This window comes from Colletotrichum fioriniae (genome assembly GCF_027942845.1).
Source record: "Colletotrichum fioriniae strain IMI 355084 chromosome Unknown scaffold_1, whole genome shotgun sequence".
NCBI classification, from domain to species: Eukaryota; Fungi; Ascomycota; class Sordariomycetes; order Glomerellales; family Glomerellaceae; genus Colletotrichum; species Colletotrichum fioriniae.
Window position 1 is genome coordinate 4,818,104 of NW_027076837.1, and position 19,288 is coordinate 4,837,391.

General features: G+C 54.8%; 6 protein-coding genes across 6 annotated transcripts; 3 read left to right on the forward strand and 3 right to left on the reverse strand.

Moving 5' to 3' along the window:
• Positions 1–3,105: 3,105 nt before the first annotated feature.
• On the reverse strand, positions 3,106–4,587 carry N0V96_001212 (uncharacterized protein; the record flags this gene model as incomplete). The annotated part of the gene is made up of 2 exons (XM_053196806.2): positions 3,106–3,111; positions 3,163–4,587. 2 exons carry the CDS (start codon positions 4,585–4,587, stop codon positions 3,106–3,108), a joined length of 1,431 nt encoding a protein of 476 aa, XP_053045733.1.
• Positions 4,588–6,436: 1,849 nt separating this feature from the next.
• On the forward strand, positions 6,437–7,459 carry N0V96_001213 (uncharacterized protein; the record flags this gene model as incomplete). Its single annotated transcript, XM_053196805.1, has 1 exon — positions 6,437–7,459. The coding sequence occupies one exon, from the start codon at positions 6,437–6,439 to the stop codon at positions 7,457–7,459; it is 1,023 nt and encodes a 340-aa protein (XP_053045732.1).
• Positions 7,460–7,798: 339 nt separating this feature from the next.
• On the reverse strand, positions 7,799–9,589 carry MCH1 (putative monocarboxylate transporter mch1; the record flags this gene model as incomplete). Its single annotated transcript, XM_053196804.1, has 1 exon — positions 7,799–9,589. The coding sequence occupies one exon, from the start codon at positions 9,587–9,589 to the stop codon at positions 7,799–7,801; it is 1,791 nt and encodes a 596-aa protein (XP_053045731.1).
• Positions 9,590–10,522: 933 nt separating this feature from the next.
• N0V96_001215 (uncharacterized protein) lies at positions 10,523–12,738 on the forward strand (the record flags this gene model as incomplete). The annotated part of the gene is made up of 3 exons (XM_065756167.1): positions 10,523–11,301; positions 11,379–11,655; positions 11,959–12,738. The coding sequence occupies 3 exons, from the start codon at positions 10,523–10,525 to the stop codon at positions 12,736–12,738; spliced, it is 1,836 nt and encodes a 611-aa protein (XP_065615407.1).
• Positions 12,739–13,329: 591 nt separating this feature from the next.
• Positions 13,330–15,216, forward strand: N0V96_001216 (uncharacterized protein; the record flags this gene model as incomplete). The annotated part of the gene is made up of 1 exon (XM_053196802.1): positions 13,330–15,216. One exon carries the CDS (start codon positions 13,330–13,332, stop codon positions 15,214–15,216), a length of 1,887 nt encoding a protein of 628 aa, XP_053045729.1.
• Positions 15,217–15,580: 364 nt separating this feature from the next.
• On the reverse strand, positions 15,581–18,022 carry N0V96_001217 (uncharacterized protein; the record flags this gene model as incomplete). The annotated part of the gene is made up of 7 exons (XM_053196801.2): positions 15,581–15,697; positions 15,768–16,599; positions 16,659–17,151; positions 17,206–17,497; positions 17,553–17,676; positions 17,740–17,752; positions 17,818–18,022. The coding sequence occupies 7 exons, from the start codon at positions 18,020–18,022 to the stop codon at positions 15,581–15,583; spliced, it is 2,076 nt and encodes a 691-aa protein (XP_053045728.2).
• Positions 18,023–19,288: the final 1,266 nt, after the last annotated feature.

Below are 19,288 nucleotides of genomic sequence, written 5' to 3' on the forward strand. Positions count from 1 at the left end.
CGGACATAATCACTGTTGAGTTGAGAAAAGGGGGTAGGAAGTTCAAGTATAAGAATTTGACCCAGCCCCCTTTACCGACTTCAACTCTTGGCAATACAGATTCATCACATCTCTTCATACATCATTACATCTGAAAAACAAGTGACAGTACCCAAACATACCCATCATCGTCATCATCTATAAACCTGATTCCAATCAATCGTCATAAACAAGCATTTTAAATTCCCGAGACTCCCGTCAATCTGAACTCTATCCACATAGTCGGGACTTCCGCAAACTCAATCTCGAGAAACATTCAGCCATTTTATCCCACCAATCCTTGCCGCCCCTTCACGCAATGAAGACTTCCCACCTTCTCCTCTTCGCCACTCCAATTCTCGCCGGCGTAGCCCCAGCCACAACCGCCGAACAGTGCGGATCCCTCGGCGTGATGGCATACACTGCCGCATCCCTCGATACCTCCGTCGCCGGTGGCACTAGAGTTGATCCCGCACAGATCCGCACGTGCCAGGAGCACCCCTTAGGCCCGGCCTCTCGACCCGAACACGCCGTCGGACCCCGTCCTGCGTCCGCAGACAGCAAGCAAGGAGGAGTCAACTCCACCACCGTAAACCGCTGGGGTTGGGGCTGGGGCTGGCGGCACGGTGGCGCCGGTTGGGGCAACTGCTGGGACGTCGATCCGGGCGACTACGGCTGCTCGGGGGGCTACTGCTACAAAGCGTGCGACGGCGACGGGCGGTGGTGCTGGACTGCGCGGAATAGGGGTTACGGCGACTGGCAGACGTGCGATAGGGATTCCGATTGTGCGAATTTGGATAATGTTGGGTGCGGGAAGGGGTGTAAATCTTGTGGGTGCGGGTGTTAGTCGAAAGCCTCATCGCTTTCGCTTAGACATGACACTTTCGGAAAGTTTATTGTAATATGTGGTGCGTGTTTTATATTGGGACCCGGGAATACGACTGAGTTTTGGTGTTTGGGTTCTTGGACTTGTGTGTATTTAGTCTGGTTAGTTGAATCTCATTCAAGCGGAATTGATTATTGACCTTGGGGGTTTCCCTGCTTGTGATCGGTCTGGACTTGTGGTTGTGACCTCGCTTTTGCATGTGTGATCGTTACTCGGATGACTATCTCGTCCCAAGAGTTGATGTAATCATACCAGGCAGCGACACGTGCGTGACGTGGATTAGAAATCTGTCATCATCACAAACCAGGGAAAGAGTTCTCTTTTCAGATGCAGCTGAAGTCTTCAGCAGTCGCAGCTCGAATCACAAATGAATAAAAATCTAATCTTGATGGACCTCGAGTCCTCAACACGACGGAAAGTAGACAATATCTGACAAAGACTTGGGTATCACAACAAGGAAATCTAGAAACTTCTAAAGAAAAAGAAGATTTGACACATGCTGAACCTATGCCAGTAGCATGGTTTCTGCTTCACGCCAGATACCTTAGAAAGGACCAAGATTCAAATGACACCCGAGACTCTGAAGGCCAACAACCGAAGGATCTTGCGTCGTTATTCCAGTTTCTTGACAACTAGAATCGACTGTTGTATTATAGGCGTAATAAATCGGCCCTGGCTCAGTTCTCGTTGCCATGACATCATTGGACAGTGTCGAGATATGTGACAAACCCTCCGTCAATGACGGCACTTCGGATTTGACAGACGACTGTGTGAGCGACCGTGGGTTCTGAAATTCATGAATCCACTTCAGACATATGGCGATTTCCCGCTGGACGCTGTCGCAGGTCTGGTAGTGTCTCTGTGAGTCCAAGAACTTGCAGAATCTGGCGAATTTGTCAAGTTCGTCACGGTCTACGCGGTTGTCAGCTCTTTATTCGACTTGGCTTTACGGCAGCTCCGGCTTGGCAATGTGAAGGACACGTACAGGGTGAAGGCATTGCCTCTGGAGATATCGGTCCGAAAATGATTTTGTAGATCTCATGCCACTTGTCGGCTCCATTCTCCCCACGCGTATGTCCTTGACAAGAGCTCCACTGAGCGCTGTCCATGTTATCATCGACGATAGCAGATTGTCTTTGGCATTGAATTTCGGAATTATAGTGGTCATTGAGACTTTTCACCGATGACAATCGGACCTGACACCTACTGCATTTGTATCCAATTTCGCGATGGTTGCGACGAAGGTGTTCCCTATCATGACGTGTTAGCCGGCTCAATCTCGTTCCATCTGTATGTAGTGTCACACATGTCAGATAGGGGAGAAGGAAGCTTACTTGAGCCTGTGAAGATTTTTCCAACCGGCACCTGCACATGACTTCCACTTCCCTTCACAGTACTTTTCCGGGTTGAACTTGAAATAATGGCATGCAAAAGCGCCCTGTCCGTCTTGACTAGTCGTCGGTGACTCTGAGACTAAGTCGAAAGAACTTGCCGCCCCACGTGTGGGTACGACACTCTTTCCTGACAACTTCTGCAACTTGCGCCGTTTGCCTTCGGGCTTCTCGATTCTGGTGCTACAGCGCCGCTTCCCATTCTGAGCGGTGTCAGGAACAGTAAGACTCGGACGAGATGTCGGTGGGTCTCCTAAAGAGAACAAGAATGCGTCCATGTTTGGAGATCCGAGTTGGCCCATGTCAGGTGAGATGGTGAAATTCATGTCTCCATATACTAGGTTCGACTGATTCATCGCGTTGTCGTGAGGTCCAAGAGGTACAGGTGGCTCCGTAAATGAAGTAGTCATGGCGAAGCTAGTCATCTGGTCATACTCCGAATTGTAGGAGCCAGTGGACGAGTAGGAAGAGTTAAACTGAGGTGCAAGCGTCGCGCATGGCTGACTGCGTTGTGTTGGATCTGGTACTTCAACCACGTTGACAGAGATAGACCGAGCTTCATTATGCGCGGCTCCTATCAATTGCTCATGTCTGCATGTCCAATTTGACATCTCCTTTCGAGGAGCTGGCTCTGTGTAGCCTGGGTCGCCCACGCACTTTTCGTACATCTTCTCGAGGCTGGAGACAACACCAGCGCACGATATTCGCTTGGAACTGTCAACTTCCAGCATTTTGTCTTGAACCAAATCAAGCAAGTCGTGAATGAAGGAACTCGCTTTCGGGGCTCGACGAAGTCGACTGATCCACTGTTCAAGTCTGCATTAGCACCCATGCGTAACACAAATACAACCCTATCGCATTACTCACGTGAGAGACAGCGGCCTTGAGTTTGACTCTAGTTCCCTTTTCTTGGTCTCTGGAAACCTCAAAAAAGGAGTTGTCGAAACGTTTGCCGGCCTTCGTCTGGCGACTGGCGCTGAACTTCTTCACCCCCTTGAGGCCCAGAGTCATCCACGTAGCAGCTACGCTCATGACGCAGCCAAGAGACCAGATATCTGCCTTTTGACCATTAAACTTGCCAACATCATGCTCTGGAGCACGATACGTCGGTGAAAAGCCTGCAGGTTTGTCTCCCTGTAAGGGATCTGTCCCACGGTCGATACGGGATAAGCCAAAGTCAGCCAGCTTCCACTGCCCGTTTTCGACGAGGACGTTTTCGGGTTTGATGTCGCCGTGGTAGCTCCCACCAAGTCCCTCAGCCTTGTCGTGGTCTCTCTTGCTGGAGCGCTTTTTCAGTCGGCAGTAGTGGATCGCCTTTAAGGCTTCGGCAACACCAAGCATCTGCTTCGCGGTCAAGGTCGAAGGCTTCACCGCGCTGGCCGAGTTACAAGACAAAGAGGATGGCGGTTCGGTGAAGAGGTCATGAAGATCGTGTTCGGCCCAGGGAGTCACCAAGTAATAGGCACCCCCACACTTGAAGGTGGCAAGTAGCTCAATAACATGGGGTTGATCCGGGCCGCCAAAGGTCTTGAGAGCTTCCACCTCGCGAGCGTAGTCCTCTGGTCTCGCGTTCAGAAGCTGCTTGACTGCGACTGTGGAGACGGGAAAGTCGTGATGCCCGTCATGAAGGTGGGCCTGGTATATGCGGGAGTTGTTGCTGCAACCATTGCGAGGCCCTTGGATTCCGTGAGGAGAGTCTGGCATGACGAATGGCAGGATCGTATCCCCTGGGAATACGCGGGGCTCGCCGTCAAGATCAGCTCGCGCAAACACAGGCGCCAGAAGCTTCCACTGCGTCTCCTCGAAGAGGATCGACTCGTAGTGACTGAGTCCCATCAGGGATAGATCAAAGCTGGACCGGGTAGCCATGGATCGTACCAAGGTGCTCGTCTTTTCTCCCGATGTAGGAGCCAATGCCAACGGGAGCTGCGCGTCACCGAGACGATTCTCTCGGAAGGCTATGATGGCATCGACTCGGTCGATCAAGGCTAGGATGGCAAAGGTCTTGTGGTACGTCTTCTCCTTGAAGATTGTGGAGGCATAGAGCCGACGCATGAAGTCGGCCCCAGGGTAGGAAGCGCGGAGAGCCCCTAGCATCGACTCCTCGGAAAAGATCCGGTTGATGTCAGGCTCGGGAAGGAACTCCTTGGAGGAGTCGCCATTGAGACTGAAGGAGCGACACAGGGCTCCTTCCAATGCCTGTTTCAGTGGCTTAGTAATCTCCCTTGTGTCAGGCTGGGGAAGAACTGATGGCAGCATAAAGGTTTCATTTTCGGGAGTAGTCTCGATCATGCTCAGGGTACTGTAGAATACGGGTTGTTGATTTTTGCTGTTTGAGAATTCGAAGGGATCAAGGCTGGGCGAGATGAGGTGGAGGGGGAATCTCGCAAAGGGGGAGCAGCAGCACTTTAAATGGAAATAGAATGGCACATTGCACGAGAAGCAGGGCGATCGAGGGTGACACTAGCAACACAAATGCAAGATTCGGTCAAGCATCTCGCATCAAGTTTGTTGCGTATCTGCGCATCTGCGGAGGATTGGACGCGTGAAATTTCATCTTGGGCTCTCAAGATTGGTCAGGTAGAAGCAGGGCAACCAGGCGTCGAGCACCAACAAGCACAGCCTCAGTGCCTCGACGTAACGGTAGTCATGTCTCAGTCGGTAAGTGGTCGCGGCCAATGGCGTCACAAAACATCAGTGGTTGCGATTAATGAATAAAGGGAGGGTGGTTCGCATGAGCCGTAGGAAGGTGAACGTGAACATGAGGAATGTTGGATGAGTGAGAGTGAGAGGTGGTAAGTGAGATGGCGAGCGAAATTGAAGACGGTGAGCTGTTGGCAAAGTCCGAAGTTTAAGCTTATTTGGGGATTCAATTGGATGAGGCAAAGCTGTCAGGTTGGTTAGTCATCTCCAACCCACCCCACCATCCCCTCCTCAGGTTACCTTTACAGTAAGGTAATAATTACCTACCCACACTACCTACCTTCTCACACTGACTCTTCAACCCAAGCTCACTGCTCAAGACAGGCTTTAGATGAGTGTGAGGTGACTTTCTCGCCTGCCATCTCATGTTTTCGCAACTCAATTGAGCATCACAGATACTCAATTCCATTGTGACAATCGAACATTCAAAAAAGACACCATATTCAGTCCGATGATAGCGTGAGATCGAGAAAGTTACCTTAGATCCTTAGATAAGCCAACCAGACGGTGAGAGCGCCAAGACTTGCCAAGGAAAAAATCACCTTCTGGGCGCCTATCACCTCGCACCACGCGACCCTCTCGCCCGCTGTTGCTGCTTTTTCGCTCATTGATGTACCTAATCTGTGACCAGTTCTTGCCCACCTCAGTCTTGCCAGTGTCTGTACGAAGTACGGAGTACCTTACTTCCTGCCGTGGTGGTTTTCACCCCGCTCCTGCCTCGAGGCCCAGTCTCTGCTCTGCCTCTCTGCTCACCTTTTCCCTTTTCTCGGCGCTCTGCCCAGGAAAATCCTCAACTCCTCCAAAGTCAGTGCAAAAATCATCAACAACCACTCAAGGTCGAACGATGAAGCGAGCGACAAAGGTGTTGGTGATACCCTCTACCACCCACCAGCCCTAGCACACTCACCTGCTTCTCCAGAACTCCATCAGCTCTTTCTGCCCATCCACTGTCTGTCCAGCAGTCCGGTCCGCATAGGTCGGCAAAGCCAGCACAGCACACCACGCACAAACGTACCGCAAAGCAACTCGCACCCCACACCCCGCCCGCGAACAACCACGGCGCCGAGACCAAAAACCTCACCCGTCGTTGCCGTACTTCCGTGCCCGACGAACCACCTCCCATCGTCTTGCGGAACCTGCGCAGCATCCCACCAGGCAGCGCACGCCGCAGCAGAGCAGAGCAGAGCAGAACCCGGCGCCCGCCCGCGCTGCTCTTCTCTTCGCGTCCCGGGCCCCAGGTCTTTATACCTATTCGGCCCAGGCCCCAATTCTTCATCGCTGTCTTGGCCCTGCGTGGCCTCTTGCCGGTTTCCCGTCTCCGGGTCCCCCTCAACACGCTTTCCCCTGAACACTTGACGTAAACCAACTCAACCGAGACGAAAGAAACCCAATCCATCCCGCCGGCCGGTGTCCCCTACGGATACACCCCCCCTCTAGAATGAGGCTCTGGTCCTCGAGCCTCATGGGGACCTCCCTCCTCACGGTTCTCGCGGGGTCCGGGCCCGCCCTCGCAACGGTCCCCATCCTAACAGAAGTTTCTCTGAAAGGCTGCGCCGATGTGGACTGCCCGCCCGGCGCCGTCGACGACCTCGTCGGCGAGTCAAACTGCACCCTCGCCGGCTCCGTCCTCCGTCGCGTCGGCATCGCCCCAGAGGTCCTCGACATACCCATAGACGACAACAACACCACCGACATCCGCAAACTCTCCCTCACCGTCGCCACCCTCGCAAACTCTCCCGCCCCAGCAAACTCCCCCAGCTGGATAAAGAAGCAGCTCTACACCCAATCCTACTACCTCGGCGCCCCCGCGGGACTGAACCTCTCGTCGGAGAGCTACCCCAAGGGATGCGCCCTCATCTTCCAGCACATGTTCCAGACCTTACCCACACCGCACGAGGTGCCCGACCTCGACACTACAGACTGCAGCTCCTGGCTCCAGCAGTCCTGCATGGACGAGATCACGGGCTACGTAGACGACTTCCGCACCGCCCACTCCAAAGACGAGACGCTACCCCGGTGCCAGGAGATCGCAATGTACCTCGAGGAGCGGACGCGCACAGACAAAGACTTCCACTGCAACCTCGTCGCCGGCGCCGTCAACATCACCGGCGTCGACATCATCGGCCCGGACGCCCCCACCGTGCTGGCGCAGGACGCGGGTGACGCGGATGACAACAATGACTGCCACCCGACGCTGCCGCAGTCGTACGACATGTTCAAGCTGACCGACGTGGAGCTGATTCTTGACGGGGACGGAAGTACCACGAAGCCGACAGGCGGGCTGAACGGGTACACGCCCGTCATGAGCGTCTTGTTTGACAAGCTCTTGTATTCGCAGTGGATTTGCATGAAGACGATGAGTGAGTACGACCAGGAGAACGCGAGCGCGAGGACGAGTACTCCTGTGGTGGCGGGCCTGATTATGGGGCTTGCGACCTTGGTAGCAATTATGATGCTATGATCGAACAACACAAAAACACGGCGAGAGAACGAGAAAGAAAGAAAGGAATTATGTGTGTGTGTGTGTGTGTGTGTGTGTGTGTGTGTGTGTGTGTGTGTGCGATGCGAGAGCGACTTTTGGATCACGAGAGGGAAAACAGGACTGGCCCGGATATTTTATGACTTTACGCGATTATATACCCCAATGAAACCACGGCGGAATAGATTTGACACGCCTTATTCAACCCAATGCTCTTGCCCAAACGCCGATACACATGCCTGACAATAAAACGGGAAAATGTGTTATGTGATAGACTGATGTAGTCACAGATGCAACGATGTAGTAAGTGTTGTTAACGAGCTAAATGATGATGCCGCGTTGCGCCCATCCACCCTTGCCCTTCCAGGCAAAGAGGATCATGCCACACGCCACCCAAACAGTGACGGCCATGGCCCAGAATGTCGGCGCGTAACACTGCGCGCCATAGCAAAAGACGTCTCCTCCTCCGCCGCTGCCGCCGCCGCGTTGGGGAGAGTTCTCGGCGCCAGATTGGTACACGGCCGAGTACACCAGTCCCCAGAACGTCGAGCCGAGGGCGGGGAACATGGCGACGATGCCCCAATTTGTCGCAAAGTTCTCGACGCCCCAGATGACGGTGATGATGATGGGCGTCAGACTGAAGACGGCGCCGTACCCGGAGCCAATCAGACCAGAGACGATCCAGAACCGCTCGCCGTGTTCTTGGATGAGGCCGGAGGCCAGGGCGACCAGGCCCAGGGACAGGACGATGGCGAAGAAGAGCAAGAAGGCGACGCGGGAGATTGTGGGTCTGCCGCGGAGGAAAGGCGGCGTGGAGGAGACCTGCAGGTGCTGCGTCTGCGGCGACGGCGCGAGGAGGTCGGTCAAGGTGCCGGTTGCGAGACGGGCAATGGTGCTGGTGATGCCGACGATGGAGACGTGCGTCGCGGCCGAGGTCGGAGGTCCGACGTAGTGCATAGTGGGAGGGTACAGAGTGCCGATCACGGTGCCGAGGTTGTTGATGAAGGCTTCGCCGGGTCCAATCATCAGCAGGAAACCCAGGGCGAAGCACCACATGGTCTTGTCGGTGAGGAAGCTCCTGGTCTCGGCGTTGAGGACGAGCTTCTTCCTGAGCTTGGCATCGTCTTCCGCCGGTCCCAGAACACCGCCGTCTTCCTCGTCGTCGATTTGTCCGATTGCGCCGTAATTTCTGCTGCGCTCGAGACTGCGGGCGCTAAGGAACGAGGTGCTGCGCTCCAAGAGGCCACTTCGCTCGAGCTCCTCGACGGCTTCCTCAAAGATTTCTTCCTCGTCGACAACCTTGAGCGTGAAAGAGCCGGTCACTCCCACCACCAAGAGCAGGATAGCGAGGAAAACGAAGAAGTGGAACACATCCAAGTCTCCAGCCGAGCCGTCCGGAAGGCGCTCGTAAAAGACGTGACTGCCCAACTGACTGAGCCACATGCCGCTCAACCCAAAGGCGGCAATCGGCACGGCAAGGGCCAGTCCGCGATGCTTCCCCTTGCCAAAGTTCTTGGCGCACGTCGCGACGGCGGCAAGGTACATGGAGCAAGTACCAACGCCCACGCAGACGAAGGCAAAGATCATGAGCGGGTACGTCCAGTCGGCACCGCCGCCGATACGCCTTCCAGCGTAATCGCGCAGGCCGCCGAGGTTCTCCGTCTCGAGCTTTCGGTATGTGCCCGCGGCGATGGCATAGCCGCCGCTGAAGAGTATAGCCGCCAGGAGCGAGAGGGGCGGGGTGCCAACGCGGTCGCAGATGTAGCCGAGGAACGAAACGGGGAGATAGAGGGCGATGGAGCTGCTGATGGCGAGGCCGTTGACCTGGAACTGGGTATAGTGCAGGCGTTCCTGGAAGATGTGTCCGTACATGGAAAAGACGGTGATGGAGCCTGCGCAGAGGGCCGAGACCAATGCTGCGACGAAGGAGATGGCTCGGAGAGTGGTGGCCGCACGGCGGCTTGGACGTTTTCGCCTCGGTGGCGTTTGGGAGTCGAAGGAGGACCTCGAGCTGAAGCGGCTGATTGTGGAGGAAGCATCGTCGTCATCGTGAGCTCCCGCAACGAGGGTCCGGTCATCGGACGGGGTTGGGGTGTTTGCGGCTCGCGCCATGGTGACTGGCTGGTTGTGTGAGAGGTTCAGGTGTGTTCGGATATGCGTGGAAGAGAGTACGGATTGGCAATTTGGAGATATGCGCCGCGGTCGGCTATGGGTAGCTAAGGGAAGAACCGACAATTAGATCGAAAAAGAAAGGCAGACGCTGTTCATTATTGCGCAGATGAAGAAGTAAGGTGGCCGGATTCGCGAGACTCGAGTCACAAACGACCAAGATCAAACATGACGTGCTCAAGAGGGAAGGCGAGGAGAGGAGAGGAGAAGTCTCGGGTTTGCGGATGGCGGATGGATAGTAGCGGACGGGATGGAACTGACTGGGGGGAGGGAGTAAGTAGAAGAAGATGGTGGGAGGAGACGGACGGCCCGCGTCGGAGTCAGGAGTTGGAGTCACGATTTCGCACGTCAGCAGGTCGCCTCCATCACCTAGAATGATGTCGTGCTCGGCGGCCCGGTGGAGTGTGGAGCGCCGCTTAGGCTGTTTGAACGCTGCTGGACTGTTGTCCGGCGGGCCCGTTTGTCACTGACATAGCGCTGAGGCACAGAGCTTAGGCTGCCCGCACAATGTCACTGGTCGGGTGGCTGGTGGACCGTGGAAGACGGAGAGCAAGCTAAAAGCTGGGGTGAGCCCCTTTCGCTTACCTAAAGTTTCCTTAGCGAGATCGGAGTCCGGCAGACTCACCACCGTCTCCCGAGGTCAGGTAGGCACTTGACGTGGAGCTTCAACTACCTTAGGTAAGCTAAGGTACCTACCGACCGAGTAGATCCACTGATTAGATAAGAAACATGCTCACCCCTAAGGTATCGATAATACCCCCGATGCCCAAGATCCATGGAATAATGTCTTACATCTACTAACCTCCACTCCTAGTCGTCCCGTTCAGCCCACGGCTTCGGGATCTCTTCCAAGATTCAAGCGACGCACACGTCAAGATGGACGCCGTGCGCGGAGACCAGCATAAAGTACTCGCTGAGCAGTTCACCAAGCTCACCCACGACGATGGATCTCCCGATATAGCACTCCGGCACGCCAACCTGGACAATCTCGTCTCGTGCCTGACGCCATGGGAACTCCTGTACCTCACGCAACTAACACGGAAAAGCCCAGCCAAACTTGCAGAAATGCAGAATCTTCCAGAAGAAGTAGTCGCCATGATATCCCGGCATCTGCGCCTTGGAGACGCAATAAAGTGCACCCAAGTTTCCAAACCGTGGCGGCAAAAATGGACTTGTCACACGGTCGTCAATGATATTGCCCACGTCTGCTTCCCGGGATTGACGGCGGCGTTCCCAGATACGCCGGCTTGGGATCTTTTGCGCCCTATTGCCCAAAAAGCCACAGCCCGTAACCAAGGCAAAATCACTTCCTGGCTCTCTATCAGGACTGCCGACGTGCCTCTGCTGGAATGCACCGCCCTGAAGTACGATGATCTCAGCCTTGAATTTGCAAAGTCTAATCCCACAGCCACGCCTTCGAGATTCTTCAGGAAGGATAACTGGGACTCGAGGTCCTGGCGCGGTTTCGCTTACTCTCATGGAAAAGTCGCCTGGCAGTGGGATTCCTACCGTTTCTTCGTTGACGACATTCGAGCCATGACCAGGAAGCTCGTTTCACCGCCCGATCTCGTGGTAAGGGGAGATAAGGACTTCATCGTGTATGCCATGACGGAGAATCTCTTGATTCTAGCAAATCAAATCACCATGAGGGCTCTGTAAGTTGTCCCGCGACTATTCGCCACTACCTCAGAGAGATGTCTCGAGCTCTTGAGAGCTCAGCTAATTAAATTAGTATTGTATATGATCTTAATAAGGGTGAGCACCGTCGTGTTACCCTCCCTAACCGCATGTTGGACCTGCAAGCCCACAAAGACACATTCGCCATCAATTTCTCCATCGACTACTGTACCTATCGCCAAGATGACTCCGCAACCCCGCCTCATGTCTGGAACTGGTCTACTGGTCTTGTTAAGCTTGACGTCCCTGGCTCTCCAGCGACCGAGGAACCACGCCGCTACAGCTATGCATGGGACGAGCACAATGACGAAGGCGCGGATTGTAACAACGGGGTCATCTTTCACCCAACGAAACCTCACATTCTCTACTTCGTCAGTGTCTTGTTTGAGAGACCCAGTCCGAGTGATGAAGGGAGTGAGTCTGACACTCAGGATGAGCATATATCTAACGAAAGCTCGCGTCGTCACCTCCTTCTTGTCGAGGCTCACAAATTTGACAATACAACGTTTGTCGAAACGTTCACGCATAAATCTATCAGAAGGTGGAAAGATATCCCACGCTTTGCAATGCACTGCCAACCAATGAACTCCTATGGACTTTCCAATATTGGCAAAATGTACATGACGTTTTCAAAGAATACTGCCATCTTCAAGAGCGGACTGCCCGGTGGAAAGACTAAGATCGTCAAGGCGCCCAGTCTTCCCCTGATAACGATCAATTTCAATACGACGACGGAGTCATTTGTGGTCGAAAAAAGGGTCCTCAGCGGCATGCGGAGGCCGATATGGGAGCATGCTGCTGGCGAACCAGCACAAGCCGGCGGTATCTCGTGGAACGACTCAGTGTATTACATTCAAAATAAAGATTGCCGTCTCCGCGCGGAATTCGAACCTCGATGGAGGCACCGTTTCGAAGGCAAGGGCCCAAGATCAATTTGCATTGCCAACAAAACATCAACGTTTGTTTTGGAGACCAAGAACCTCTGGTTTAAAGAGCCCGGCCGCGGTGCTCGCCGCGAGAGATTTCGAAGCATCGCGGTGGACGACGACTTCGTGGTCGGCCTTTCAAGACGGAGCTACGTCGTGTATAACTTTGGCGACCCGAGTTTGAAAGGAGGGCCCTGGTCCGAGCCCCATAAAGTGCAGCGTTACACGATGAAGGACTTGGATTGTCCGAAGCGGGGGTGCCCGGGGCCGGATGAGTCGCGGCTGTGCCCGGTTTGCAGCGATATCACTCTCAGCAGCCTTTGGGGCCATCATGCTGATAACGAAAGTCCTGATGTCTCTTCGGACGAAGACGAGGAGAGCTCGGAAGGCGTGCTTTCCGAACCAGAGCATTGGGCTGGAGACTCCAACGAGGCGGACGAGGGCTGGGAAACCTCGGAGTACGGCGACGGCTATGGCTACAGTTACTAGTCACAGTGTGTACCCTTGGGGTGTACACTGGGGCTGATCTTGGTTATTCGCCTTTTTTCATAAATCGATGTCATTCTTGAATCGAGGAAAGAAAGGCTACCAGGAAATACTACCTGACAGAGAAATTGATCTCCTAAGAGACCGGCCACAGTATCGACGGAACTGCCGAACTGGGAACACAGCCAATGTCTACATGTTGCAGGGCATGGTTAAGCATTTCAGAGCAACTTGAATTTTCCCCAGAGCTATTCTCATTTCATAACAACGTTAATATCTTTGTCATCACCCCTATACAGGAGGCATTGTGATGTTGGTGTATTTCGAATCACCATGGCCAGTTGGAGCCACCTGGCAAGACCAGCACAATGATTGCTGCTACATACGATCCAACGAACACTGCATGGATAATTACTACGTTGACTGTCTTCCAGCATTCTCACAACGGTCAGCAAATGTCCCCGCTTCTCAGCTTCGGAATCGCGCACGCATCGAATCTCGAGCAACACGACATGACGTGCCGAAACCAGCTACTGCTCAACCAGGTGCAAGGTCTATGTCTCCCCTGCGGCTCTGTCGCGCTAGCTACATGTGATGCGCCTTATCAATACGCGCACCTTGGCCCTGGCCGAGTTCTTTGGCGACGAGATCCCGCGGTACGCCATCGTCTCCCACACATGGGGCCACGATGAAGTGACGTTCCAAGATTGGAAGGAGGACCTGTGCGTGGCGAGGGAGAGGCAGGGATTTCGCAAGATTGACCTGGCCAGGACACAGGCGATTGACGATGGGCTCGACTACCTCTGGATCGACACCTGCTGCATCAACAAGGAGAGTTCCGCCGAGCTGTCCGAGGCCATCAACTCCATGTTTGCGTGGTACGAGTGCGCCGTGCGGTGCTACGCCTATCTGTCGGATGTAGACCACGCGAAACGGCTTGACGGGCCCGCCGGCGACGCAGAGCACAGCTTCGACATCCTTTCGCAGAGTCTCTGGTTCACCCGCGGCTGGACGCTTCAAGAGCTCCTAGCCCCGCGGGAGGTCCTGTTCTTCGCCCATGGCTGGAGCCTCCTGGGCACCCGCAAGCTCCTCGCGGGCGTCATTCAGAGAATCACAAACATTGACTGGAAATACCTTCAGCCGCGAAGCAGGAAACGCCTGTCCGACGCCAGCGTCGCCGAGCGCATGTCGTGGCTGTCGTGTCGCAAGACGACCCGCAAGGAGGACATGGCGTATTGCATGCTCGGTATCTTTGACATCAACATGCCCCTCCTTTACGGCGAGGGTGCGAAGGCTTTTGCGCGGCTGCAGGAGGAGATTCTAAAGACGTCGACGGACCAGTCGCTCTTTTGCTGGTCCTGGACCGAGAGCGACCCGGGTTCGTGGGTCAGCATGCTGGCGCCGTCGCCGCGGAACTTTAGAAACGGGCAGAATTATCATCCGGCACACGACGCCTCGAGCAGGCCGGTGCCGTACTCCATGACTAACTTTGGCTTGTCGATACAGTTGACGCTGATACGCCCCGCCAACATCCGTATTTCCAACTTTGGCTTCCGGCCACCAGAGTGTATCGGCATCCTGTCCGCCAGCACAAAGGGCGGCCACCTCATCGGCGTTCCCCTGGAGAGTACCGGCCTGGTTGACACGTACAGAGTCGTCCGAGATTTTCCCCGGCCCATCTCGCTGCGATGGAACACGCGCGACCTTGGGTTCCTAAAGTCCGGCAGCCTCAAGATCGAGGTCCACGACATATTCGTCCCTTCAAAGGCGCCGGGGAGCGATCTCGGCATCGTCCAGCTCAAGCCCCACGACTCGAGCTTTTACCTAGGCGAGTACGCCATCATGCTCCTCGTCATGCACAGCCGGGACTCCGGCGTCGAGATCTTTACGCGCATCGAGGCTATACCGCGGTACACGGACTCCATGGCGGGATTCATCACCATGAAGAAGTTCAAGTTCCCCCCATCACCAGCGACGGTGACAACAGCAACGACTGGACCAAACTCGGCGCCAAACTCGGCGCCAAACTCGGCCATCTTCAACGCAGTAGAAGCCCACGGCGCGCTCGTCCGACTCCACGCAAACTCCCTCAGCCAAAAGGACGGCGCCCTCTGGATGCTCTTCGGTGTGCTCGTCAACAAGGCAGGGCAGTCGTGGTGGATATTCCGGTACCTGGACGGGCTCACCTCCACCTCGGGCTCTTCTGCCTCCTCCTCCTCCTCCTCCTCCTCGATGACCGAGGCGAACCTGGAGAGGCTGCTGCGGGACGCGGCGACAAATTGGCAGCCTTCGTATAGGGCCAAGGCGTACGTCTCCCCACAGGCGGTGGAGAGTAGGCGGGTGACGAAGAGGGATGCGATTACGATTACGTTTGGGCCCGAGTTTCGCGCCGAGGTGAATGATCGCAAGACGATTGCCAAGGCTGCGCATCTTATTGTTTCCGGGTTTACTGCTGGGTTGAAGACGGCGGAGACGATTTAAGATGTTTGGCGATCAAGGACGAAATGATGAGAATAAAAGTATTGGGCTTGGTTATTTGGATTTTTGGCTTCCCGAAGGCGACTTATACCCTCAGCGCGGAGCACTTGGCTGTCTAGTCATGGTACGTAAGTAGTCACGATAATCAGAGATCAGAAATCATCGATTATAGACGCTCAATTGAGTGCAAAGTAGGTGCAAAATATGTACAATTGAAGAGAAAAAGTATGTACCAGTGGCGGGTCAGAGATCCTGCGAGCGAACTCATGCGCCAAACACCTGATGAGCCCAGATATACCTGGGTTAACAACACAATCCTCACGCCCCTCTGGGTGCTGCTTTTGTACGTCCTAAACAACCCTCGATTTCAGGCAGTGGTGATGTTGTAGCCAATGCCCAGTCCGACGGGGCAATTCGGCACATTCGCCTGCCACGCCTCGTTGCTCTTTGCGAACGCGGGCAGATATGAGTTGGTTGTGAACGTCTAGAAGACACGTCAGTTTATCATATCTAGGTAATTGACAGTCACTAATCCACTCAAGATTTTGACTTACGCTAGGTAGGTAGTAAGAAACATCAGCAGACGTGTAGTTGCCCCCCAACGAACGCAGAACCGAGACGACGGAACCCGCAACGTAGTCCAAAAAGATGAGATCAATCTTGTCGTCGTCGGCAAGCTCGCCGCTGGTGGGGAAGCTGCCGTTGGCCTGGAAGAAGTTGGGGTAGCTGTACGTCGGGATCTCGCTGTGCACGGTATCGTCTCCGTCGGTGCCAAAGTCGTCGGTGGTCGTGTACCCCGGCGTGACGGCCTGGCGTCTGACGATGCGTCCGCCAGCATAGGACCGCTTGGAAAAGTGGTCGTTTGTCACGTGCGGGTCGATGCAGCTGTCCACGGCCGAGAGGGCCGGGTTGACCTGACCGAAGCCGAACGAGTCTGACGAGAGAGAACGTCTGCGCTTGGAAGGGAACCCGCCGGATTCGAGACCGGCGAGGACCTGGCGCGCGAGAGACCAGTCGACGTCGGGGATGTACTGGAACCCGTCGGTGAAGGGGGAGACGATGAAGGAGGAGTCGTAGTCGAAGGGGCCCTCGGCGAGGTCGAAGCGGATGTGGCCCGTGTTGGCGAGGATGATGCGCGGGGTGGCCTTGCGGGCTTCGGTGACGATTGTGGCGGAGAGAGCGGTCGTCAGCAGGGAGAAGATGGAGCCGGAGGACATGTAAGGCGCGCAGGCGATGCACCACGTCTGGGGAGCGCAGCCGTAGAGGGAGGTGAGGTTGAGCTTCTTGCGGGTCGCTGTGATGTTTGCGGAGACGGCGAGGCCCTTTGTCGTGTTGAAGGCTTTGTGCTGGCTGCCGACTGCATGGTACTCGAATGTGAGGGTGTTCCTAAAGAATATGGTGAGCTGAATGAGTGCTTTGATGGTCAATTTTATGGTTGTTCTTACCAGTCCAGGTAGCGGCGAGAGTACGTGATGCTAGAGTTCCCAGTAGCAGCCGTCTGTCCAGCAGTCACGTTGACAGCCTTTTGAGACGGATGAGGCACGCCCTTGGGATACACAGCGCCCTTGTAGCTGTCCGACTTGACGCCGCTCAGCGACAGCCAGCCGACGGTCTCGCAGTACCGGCCGGACTCGAGGGCGGTGGACTTGTCGTCGTAGACAGCAAAGTCGCGGATGTGGGTGTGACCGCCAAAAAACTGGACGGGGGTGTCGGGCTTGACGGCGCGGATGGCGTTAAAGACGGTCTTGAGGGTGCTGCTGCTCTGCGTCGGGCGGACGGGGTTGTGGCCGATGACGAGGAAGAGGTCGATGGGTTCCGTGTAGTCGACGGCATCGAGGAACCATTGCTGCTTCACCATCGTGGCGGCCTTTGTGACGACGGAGGCGTTGGAGTTGCCGGTGAAGTCGAAGAGGACGCCAAAGGCCATGATTCTGAGGCCTGTGTAGGATTTGTGTTAGATATCAACAAGACTAGGGCAGAGAGGCTTCATACCCTTGGGGGTGGTGAAGTATCTGTACTGCTTGCCAATGGTCTCGAGCGCTCCCGTGCTGGGGTTGCGGATCTGGACGTTGCTCGTCAAGTACCTATCACCGTAGACCTTGGCAAACTGGCTGAAGGTCTCGTACGCAATGGCGGAAACGTAAAGCTCGTGGTTGCCAATGGCCAAGACATCGTAGTCAATGTTCTCAAAGATTGGGTTCGACAATTGGCCGTTGACGCCGGTGCCGTTGGCGTAAGTCGAGACACCGGTGGCATCACTGATTCCTGCGCCGTCGTGCAAGTCCTAGACGTACGTTAGTTGAACTGGTGTTGAGGACGGCTCATGGGCGGAAACATACTCCCGTGTCGACCACCAGCAAGTCTACATCCAGGTCCTTGGCCTTCTTGCGCATGTGTTTGACGAAGCTCACAAAGTCACCCCAATCAGCGCCGTAGTTTTGCTCGCGGATGTGTCCTTCGAGCCTATCATTTTTGTCAGCATCCGAGTCGTGTCGCTAAGTGCCCAGATAGAAACCCCATCCATACCATCCGTGAGTGTCTGTGTCAAAGCTGTTAGCATACACAAAGTTGCATATTCTTGTTTGCAGATCGAATCAAGCTTACCAGTAGTGTGAAGAAAGTTCAATTGACCCCACGAGAGCGGACCACGAGGCGCAACGGCGGCCGCCTGCGCGTCGGGCTGCGCGCGACGAACATTTCTGGTCAAGACGACGTCTCTCTCGGGATGCTCGCAGCTCTCGCAGGCGAGGGCCGGGACGGCGCCGAACGCGAGGGCGAGAGAGACCCAGGTGCTGTTTCCGAGACGCATTGCGACGTGAATAGGCTCCCGATTGAACAAAAGAACGAACGGTCCAATGGCTGGCAAACCTTGTTCGCAGACTGTCTGGCGAGCAAGCAACGATTGACAAGATCCTCTGAGCAAGTCAGCAAGAGCTAGGCCCAGGATACAAGGCGTGGGAAAGGCATGCAGCCAAGCTTTTAAAAGATGCGCTTCCCGCTCAAACAAGCTTTTTCTCTACATGAGCCAAGAGCAGCACCTGGAGACGGCGTGGTATTCCGGGCAGCTGCAGCTCTGCCGCGCTGACGCGGCAAATGATAACCCATCGTTCTCCCCCCTCATTCAATATCTCCATCGGGGGCGACCGAAATCGCAATTCGCAAAGCTGCTATCTCGCTATCATCCAAAGCAACAAGACATCCTGGGCACGTGGGATAAAGCAGCTGCCAGGGATCGCTGGGGACCGAGCTTCCTCTTGTTATCTAGCGTGGCCGATGTCCGCGCCCCAATTGACATGGCCGGGCCCGCATGGGATCTCGTTTAACGTGCCGTCATTGCCGGGTTTCCCAAATGGCGATCGCTGGTGATCCACGGGGTGCTTTGATTGGTTTATGTATTTGTTGGGTGTTTACTAGTCATGTCGGTGGAGGATATGGAGATTATTCGCAGTAAACATCACCCAAGAGTTGATGGTTGACTAATCCTTGGTTGCTCGAGTTAACAAGAGTGTTGCTCGTCTATGCTGTGTGGCAAATCCCATCACTACTTCATAATCGCAATTCGTCAGATAACTCAACTCAGATAACTCAACTCTGAATGGCCAATCTCTTACATCTAGACTCGGCTGCCATCGACTTGAAGAACCATTTGTACCTTTCCCACGCTTTCAAAGGCTCTTAATCTGTTGATCTGCGAACCCGCTGACCATATGCGCGATGAGCCGATGACAAGCTAGAGCCACAATCAGGTATTGACGCAGGCTTAAAAACATTCTGATCGTGAATGTCAGTCACCGGCCAAGCTTGAAATCGAGAGGTTATCAGTTCTAGCTCTCACCAACATGGTGCTGGCCACACCACGGCAGACTGGCATGAAGAGCGATACATCATGAATGAGAGACAAAAAAAATGCTGATCGGTCGAGGAATGAGATTTCAGAATTCTTGAGTCTTAATAATATTCAACAGTTTTCCAATCATAGTCGCTCACGTGCTTAGGAATGGGTGATGCAGTTCCACTCTGGGTCCCAGAGTCTCAACGAGGGCTCACTTGCTCCCATCCCACCAGTGCTCTGTTT